The following is an 8,904-nucleotide window of genomic DNA, read 5'->3' on the forward strand; positions in this document are numbered from 1 at the left end:
ATCTTGCAGCCCTCACAAAACCAATACATCAAACTACATCAAATCATTTTAAAAGGTAAAGTTACAAATGCGTTAATTAGAATTAGACAACAGTGGGACTGATCCTACAGTCTTTTTAGACTCAACAAACAGCAACACTTTCAGTAGACTGAGTATAGCAGCCTTGGAAAGTGCTCCAACTCACGACATTCACAACAGTGGAACAACAGCTGCATGAGGCGCGCGGTGTCTTTAAGGTAATCCGGGCATTTTCTTATGGTCTGTGCTGAATGACATCATTGATATTGTCAATGGTGTAACTGAGACGAGAGATAGAGGAATAGCTGGATTTCTGAGTTTACACCTAAATATCTGTCATTCGCAGTGCAGACTAGACCAGAGTATACCGCGGGACGCTTTTACATCAGGGTCAGCAGGGCGGTGAGGAATGGTTCGTCAAGCGCATCGGCCGTTTTTCGCTGTCCATGGTGCTGTTTGAATGACAACGTCCTGATCAGCACCTCGGTGGAAGGAAGGCAGCAGTCCCTGAAGAGCTTGATCAAAAACGGTGAGCAACGGAGGGGAGGAAAGGCACGGGTCCATTGGCAAATAAGGGGGAATTGTGTTTGTCTGTTTGGGGTTTGTACAGGGACCCAAACAAGAGAGTGAGAATCCGAAGGTAGGGACGTAGGGTTTTTCTCGACCGAGAAGGTTTTCCCAAGCCAAGGGTGCGGCTTTGTGCAAATATTGACAATAAACACTGAACGTGAATTCGAATGTGTCTAATATAGGCCTAATTATATTGATTAGATTTTTGGATAGGTTTAATCTAGCTTCCCAGCTCTGTCGACTGGATGATTTACTATTTTAGATCTGCAGCAAATGACGTGGCCCCTGGCATCTTGCTATGGAGCAGCGCAACAACCTTGCTACAAGAATAGGGCTCAATTTTGTAATAGGCTTATAGGGTAGGCTACTTACCTAACACAAACGTGAGCTGTTTCGTATATGCATTCATTAACAAGAGTTTGACCTTAACTGAGACGGGTTTACAGTGTAAAATTATCATGGTAAGATTGCATGTAGTTCCTGTCATCTATCATTACCTTGCTTCAAAATGTTCTATCGCTGTTGGGATTTATCCCATCTCATCCACCACCATTATGTACGACTGTAGAATATGTATTTTTTAATAGAATATAATTATATAATATATTATAACTTTATTAGTTCATTTTTAATAATCTGTTTAGTGTTCGTCTGTTACACATTCTATTTTGCTCTGCTCCCAACCTTTACAGACAAGACACCAGCAGGGCATCCTGAGTGCACTGCCCTTACAGAGCATGAATATAAATGCAAATTAAAAATATTTACCATCTTTATAATAAGTCTGTCTTTTCTATGTATGTATTTCAACACCATCACAGCCATTTTCCAAAGTAAACCTCTTCCTGTATTGTGATGGGAAAAGCATGCAGGCTGCATGCTGGAAGAAAATGTGTTTCACTTAATTTAATTTGGGACTCTGAAATGATGAGGTTATTCTAAATATTTGTTTATGTGCTGGTTTCCTTTGAAGTGAGATGGAGTGTATGAGATGCCAGCTGGTTCAAAGTGCTGGATTTATTAAGTCAGATTCACACTGAGTTTTCCCCTGCACATGCCCTCTCAGAGAGGCATAGTACACAGCTTTTTCAGATCCATAGTTAAATCATCCAACTTTCTTATAAGAAATTAAAAAACTTTTTTTTTTTTAAATCAACATTTTAACCACACTATTTTCCACTCCCATTCCAATTATTTTGGCTTAAATAATGTTTTCTTCTTTCTCCATCCATGACTTGGTCTTCATTTAGTCTTCTCTTGTCCCGTTTCTTATTTTGTAACCAATTCTCCCTTTTGTAACATCTTATTTGAGTTGGATCCCCATGAGATTGAGATGGAACTGGGTTGCGTCACAACATCCTTCAGCTATATCGATCTACAGTTTGATTGAGGACAGGGGGCAGCAGGTAGCCTAGCAGTTAAGAGTGTTAGGCCAGTAACCGAAAGGTCGCTGGTTCGCATCCCTGAGCCAACTAGGTGATACATTAGTTGATGTGCCCTTGAGCAAGGCACTTAACCCTAATTGCTCCTGTAAGTCACTCTGGATAAGAATGACTAAAATGTAAATGTATGTCCTCCCGTATGTTTGCTCCCTCAGTGAGTTGGGAAGGACAGCAGGAACCATGGAACTGAGAGTGGGGAACAAGTACCGCCTCGGCAGGAAGATAGGGAGCGGCTCTTTTGGAGACATTTACCTGGGTAAGACCTTTGTTTTAATGTAGCTCTAACTCTACTTATTCTCACAAACCTCTAAATAAACATATTCCAGAGTAGACTGCCTTCCATACTAACTTTAAAGGGATACTTCAGGATTTTGTCTACTTTTATTTACTTCTTCACAGTCAGATGAACTTGTGGATACAATTTTTATGTATCTGCGTGCAGTTTGAAGGAAGTTGCTAACTAGTGTTAGCACAAAGACTGGAAGTCTAATGGTAACTGCTAGCATGTTAGTAGATACCATAGACTTCCAGTCATTGCGCTAACGCTTGTTAGCATTCAGCTGCGAAACTACCTATAACTTCTTTCATACTAGAAGTTAGAGATAGATAAAGGGTTTCATTGCCAAAATCCCAAAGTATCCTTTTAAATTCTGTCTGAACACATTTCACCATTGAACACATCAAAGCTGGCCATAAAAAAGAAAAGACTGTGTCAGAGTAGACCATGGTGATTGCATCATCAAAAAGGTGGTCATGGTATGTGTCCCTTCCTGTGTCCCTGTCAGGCATTAACATCGCCACGGGTGAGGAGGTGGCCATTAAGCTGGAATGTGTGAAGACCAAACACCCACAACTCCACATCGAGAGCAAGTTCTACAAGATGATGCAGGGAGGAGGTGAGAGAGGAGTAGGACAAGAGGGTATGGTCAGGGGTGGGGGTAGTGGGCGACTATGTTGGGAAACCCTAACCTGAAACCTGAAGTTTTGCATGAGTTTTCCAAGCTAATGCCTAGGCTTTAACTTAGAAGGCTTACTCTGGACCTGGGTTCGAACCACAGTAAGTGACACTAGCTTATAAATCACACTCTCCCTTCCCTTCCCTATAGTGGGCATCCCATCCATAAAGTGGTGTGGAGCAGAGGGAGACTACAACGTGATGGTGATGGAGCTGCTAGGCCCCAGTCTGGAGGATCTGTTCAACTTCTGCTCCCGCAAGTTCAGCCTCAAGACTGTCCTGCTGCTGGCTGACCAGATGGTACAGCACGCCTCCTCCTCCTCCTCCAAAACCTCTTTTTATCATATCATATGCTTCTCTATATGCTTTATTGTGCTGGCATTTTCAAAGAATACCCCTTGATTATATATAACGTTATTGGCTTTAACCAAGAACTGGAACTGATAATGATAGTCAACCATTCCCTCTCTCCTTTCCCCCTCTTCCTCCACTCCCTTTCTCCTCTCCAGATCAGCCGTATTGAGTACATCCACTCTAAGAACTTCATCCACAGAGATGTGAAGCCTGACAACTTCCTGATGGGCCTGGGCAAGAAGGGCAACCTGGTGTACATCATTGACTTTGGCCTGGCCAAGAAGTACCGCGACGCCCGCACACACCAGCACATCCCCTACCGCGAGAACAAGAACCTGACCGGCACGGCACGCTATGCATCCATCAACACACACCTGGGGATAGGTACAGTACTAATTGTAATATTAACCGTGTGTGTTCACGTTTGTTTGACCCTTCATCGGCTGTGTGTGTAGTGAGAGAGTCTATAGATTTTACGTGATTGCGTCGGTATTGATCAGGGGTTGATTCACAGAACTACTGCAGTAGGAGTATTGACCCTTCTCCATCTCCTCTCTCTTCCTCCCTCCCTCACTCCCCTGTCTCTCCTTTCCTTTACTCTATGCTCCTCTTCTCTCATTTCCTTTACTCTATGCTCCTCTTCTCTCATTTCCTTTACTCTATGCTCCTCTTCTCTCATTTCCTTTACTCTATACTCCTCTTCTCTCATTTCCTTTACTCTATGCTCCTCTTCTCTCATTTCCTTTACTCTATGCTCCTCTTCTCTCCTTTCCTTTACTCTATGCTCCTCTTCTCTCCTTTCCTTTACTCTATACTCCTCTTCTCTCATTTCCTTTACTCTATGCTCCTCTTTTCTCCTCTTTCTCCTCTAAAGGTATACATGTTATTGTTTTTTTGTGTGTCTAAATAAGATCAGTATAGTGTCTCCTCTCTCCATGTCTCCTCTCTCCCCCCACAACCCCCCACGCTTCTCCCCCTCCCTCTCTCTACAGAGCAGTCTCGTCGTGATGACCTGGAGTCTCTTGGTTACGTCCTGATGTACTTCAACCTGGGCTCTCTGCCCTGGCAGGGCCTCAAGGCCGCCACCAAGAGGCAGAAGTACGAACGCATCAGTGAGAAGAAGATGTCCACCCCTATTGAGGTGCTCTGCAAGGGATACCCATGTAAGTAGCTAAAGTCTGTTTCTTTATCCTGGGTTTACAACACTAACCATGAGTGTGTTTGTGTTAGTGTTGTTAGAAACACACTTCAAGTAGTCTTTCAACACCAAGCTAAATTAATGTGCATTTGACCCAAGTCTTTGGTGACACTTTGGTTACCCTCTGTCACCCACTCTATCCACAGCTGAGGCTCTCTGTCACCCACTCTATCCACAGCTGAGTCTTTCTGTCACCCACTCTATCCACAGCTGAGTCTCTCTGTCACCCACTCTATCCACAGCTGAGTCTTTCTGTCACCCACCCTATCCACAGCTGAGTCTCTCTGTCACCCACTCTATCCATAGCTGCGTCTTTCTGTCGCCCACTCTATCCACAGCTGAGTCTTTCTGTCACCCACTCTATCCACAGCTGAGTCTCTCTGTCACCCACTCTATCCATAGCTGAGTCTTTCTGTCGCCCACTCTATCCACAGCTGAGTTCTCCACCTACCTGAACTTCTGTCGCTCTCTGCGGTTCGATGACAAGCCGGACTACTCATACCTGAGACAGCTGTTCAGAAACCTATTCCACAGACAAGGCTTCTCCTACGACTATGTCTTTGACTGGAACATGCTCAAGTTTGTGAGTACTGCATCCCTATTAACCATTATTATTACACTATTAATAATTTATTAACAATATATCTATTTGTTGACCTTATTTATCATTACATTTTCATTTTAAATGCAATTATACATTAGTGGATTACATGTGTATTATAAATGTATAATATATGACGTTTACATAGTTGATTATAGAAACGTGGTTCCCTATGAGTTTATTTTGAATCCCTGGCACCTTCCTAACCTGAACATACATATTTCTGCTTCAGGGGGCCAGCAGGACAGCCGAGGATGGGGAGAGGGAGAGGGAGAGGGAGAGGAGAGAGGGAAAAGAGGGTGATGAGAGGATCGGCGGGGGACCTAGGGTGCCTCGTGCCCTACCCCCGGGCGGCAACCCCCCGGGAGGTGTAGACAGGATCAGAAATGGCCCCAATGCAGCAGCCTCTAACCCTGCTTCCAGAGGAGTCGCACAGTCAGGTGAGTCATGAGGCAGACAGTAACCCTGCTTCCAGAGGAGTTGCACAGTCAGGTGAGTCATGAGGCAGACAGTAACCCTGCTTCCAGAGGAGTTGCACAGTCAGGTGAGTCATGAGGCAGACAGTAACCCTGCTTCCAGAGGAGTCGCACAGTCAGGTGAGTCATGAGGCAAACAGTAGTTGAAAAGGTCTGCATTCTTAGAATGAAAGTGAAATATCAAACAAAATGTTTATTCCATTTGGACTAAAACAAATCTAAGAGTCCGGACCTTCTCTTTTTCTACTACTGACTATTTCAGATCTATGCACCAACTATTTAGGTTTTTACTTACTTCATTACTTACTTACTTCATTAGGTCGACAAGATATTACTGCATAAACACGAGGGTGGGTGTGTAAACTAAACCACTTGCTCAATTCATGACTCCAGTTTGTAGCCCTCTTAGTCTCTTAAAGAATCTGTTGTGTTTGGACTTGGCTGAGGAAACTTTGAGGAAAGTCCAAGGCGTGCAGGCATTTGTTCCAGCCCAGCACTAGATTCCATTTGACCAATAATGTGTGTGTGTGTAGGAAACCGGTCCCCACAGGCCGTGTCCCGTGCGGAGCGAGAGAGAAAGGTGGCCATGAGGCTCCACCGTGGCGCCCCCGCCAACATCTCCTCCTCTGACCTCACTGCACAGATGGGCCAGTCACGCATCGCCACATCACAGGTCATTTACCTACCATTGTATCTCTCTCTAGTTTGCTATCTCTTTCTGCTATCGTTAGCCCCACTGCTCCCCCACTCTTCCTCTTCTGAAAGGGATTGAAGTTTGTCTGCCTGTGTATGTGAATGTATAATATGTTTGTTGAATGCACAGCACCTTATACTAAGCCTATGCTTTCTGTTAACCCCCTCTCCTCTCCACCAGGTCAGTGTGCCATTTGAACACCTGGGGAAGTGAGCTGCTCCTCTCTGGCCCTCTGGACTGGCAGGTAAGGACACGTCAGAGGGACAACACTATGTGAACTATGGAACAACCCTAACCTGTAACATCATTGCATGAATTACTCATGCTAGTGAGTTGCATGCACAGATCTCAAGTTCGAATTTGGCCCTAAGTATGTTTATGCTTTCTTGAATGACATTTTTTGCAAATGTGTGTAAAAAGTGAAGTAAATATATTAATATTTTTTGCAGCCATGGCATTGTATCAAATACCTACTCAAGTACTTTTGAAATTGTTGGATAAAAAAGAAAGGAGTGGGTCAACAACACTGAAGAGGGATGAAAGATGGAAGAAAAAAAGGAAAGGAACAAAGGATTGAAAGAAAGTGTGAGAAGTGAACTCCTGTCCACTATGACTGTAGTTAACTGGAAGAAATTGTGAAAAGATGAAAGATTGACAACTTAAAGACACTCTCATGGTCTAGGCTTGCTTCCCGGGCTTGTAAGATCTTTGCCTCGGCTGGTGAATGAGACTTCGGTACTACTGTCCTGGTTCACTCTCATTACGCCGGCTATATGATCAGTGGGACCATACACGTCTCTCAGAAGCTCAATGCGCATAAAAACATGCACATGTCAGTGCAAAACGGACAAGCTCTGATTGTTCTAGATGTTTTCACCGCTGAGGTGGTTGTGTGGGCTCATGTGTAGCTTAAAAAACACCGTCGAAACCGTTTGTCTCACATGATTGTCCAATTTATGACAGCTGCATTTACTGCTAATGGTGTATGTTTATAATCAACAACAACAAGAACAAAATCAGAGGTTTCCTGTGGTCAAGTAAAAAGGATTTATTCACTAGTAGGCAAGACGATCTCAGTTGAGAGGAATTGTGTGCAAATGAAAGAAAGAGAGATAGGAAGAGATGTGGTAAAACGTTGTTCAGGAATGGGAAAAGATGAATGTGAATGAATGTGAAAGTTTTTGCGTCAGAGTTGCTTAGAGAAGTGGAAGTGTTTGCATCAGAATTGCTTAGAGAAGTGGGTTTGCATATAGTCAGTGTATGTCAATGTCTTATTGTCTTACTGTTTGTTTTTCGTACTTTTGGTTTTAGCAAGCCAAGGACCGACCAAGAGTTAAAGGAGGAAGGGGGATGGTAGGAGACTTAGAGAGATGGACTGTCACCCATTTTCTCTTTACATCTTCACGGTTTAGGAATTCCAGGATAAGAATAATTATGAGTAGATTTTAACCTAGCGTTAAATGAGGAAATTTTGGTTCTACAACACTTACTGTTAAGATTATTGACACATTTCCATTGAGGTTCCACTCCCCTCTGCGGTGTATGTGAACACAGTATTGTATTACATTTGTCAACAACAAAGAGCTAAAAATGCCCCTTCAAATGATGGTGGACCATATAATAAAGGACCGTTACTTCTTATCATTATGTGGAGGAAATTAGTTATTTAATCAATTGATTGTTTTTGTTCTAGAGTTTTTGTCAACTGGTAAGTCAAGGCAAGACACTAACCTCTCATGCCAGGCTTCGCAAAAGGGAGAATAATGTTAAACAATACCTGCGTTCTTGGTTGTTATGATAATAAGAAAACAAGCCGTATTGTCCTGGCGATGCGAGGAGGAGCATGGGAGAAATGAAGAGGATGGATTTCAAAGTTATATGCTCAATAACTTAAAAAAATATATTTTTTTATCTCTTTAAATATGTTTTTGTGTAAAGCAAAAATGTGCTAGGTTGTTTGTTTGAAGATGTCAATGTAGTAACAGAGATTTATTGACCTGCAGGAGGGCTTGGTTAGGTGCAAAGGGAGTCAAATGTAAGGTAGGCCTACACCTGAGCAGGCAGATAACAATAAAGATGGAATATATGGTTGTGTGGGTGCACTGATATCTTGTACATTTCTTTACCATGCTTAGATTTGATTACAACAATATTGTGTATAATAATAATAATTAATAGTAATAATTGTATTGTGTCCCTTTCCATAAAGTTGTCTTGTTGCATCTCAAACTCAACAGCACAGCATCACCACATATAGTGCATAAATACATAGATTACATACAACGATGTAAATTACGTGCAATAATGCAACAAAAAACGACAGATGTGGATAAAGTTTACGGAATAGGCCTGCGCTAGTTCATACCGTTTTGATTCATGGGAGGGGGGCTATATTTTATGAGTCAATAAAGATATGCACAACTTATAATATTGTCTGTGTGTGTGGATAATTTATTTTAGAAGTCATTTTGATAGTTCTTAGATACATTTTCAATTCTTACCTTCGCTGTTAGAATGGAAAATAATGTAAAACTAAACTGACCTAGGATCAGCCCGTAAATGCGATTCGACTCAAATTAGACATGCGCATTGCCAC

At 42.6% G+C, this 8,904-nt stretch overlaps 1 protein-coding gene across 1 annotated transcript; it reads left to right on the forward strand.

Annotated features, from left to right (window-relative positions):
* Positions 1-266: 266 nt before the first annotated feature.
* Positions 267-8,399, forward strand: LOC112224408 (casein kinase I). The gene is made up of 11 exons (XM_042306117.1): positions 267-547; positions 2,186-2,286; positions 2,816-2,926; positions 3,137-3,285; positions 3,495-3,723; positions 4,332-4,502; positions 4,972-5,120; positions 5,371-5,578; positions 6,148-6,287; positions 6,489-6,552; positions 6,758-8,399. The coding sequence occupies exons 2-10, from the start codon at positions 2,211-2,213 to the stop codon at positions 6,519-6,521; spliced, it is 1,266 nt and encodes a 421-aa protein (XP_042162051.1). The 5' UTR covers positions 267-547; positions 2,186-2,210; the 3' UTR covers positions 6,522-6,552; positions 6,758-8,399.
* Positions 8,400-8,904: the final 505 nt, after the last annotated feature.

The sequence above is a fragment of the Oncorhynchus tshawytscha genome, linkage group LG25 (assembly GCF_018296145.1).
Source record: "Oncorhynchus tshawytscha isolate Ot180627B linkage group LG25, Otsh_v2.0, whole genome shotgun sequence".
NCBI lineage: Eukaryota > Metazoa > Chordata > Actinopteri > Salmoniformes > Salmonidae > Oncorhynchus > Oncorhynchus tshawytscha.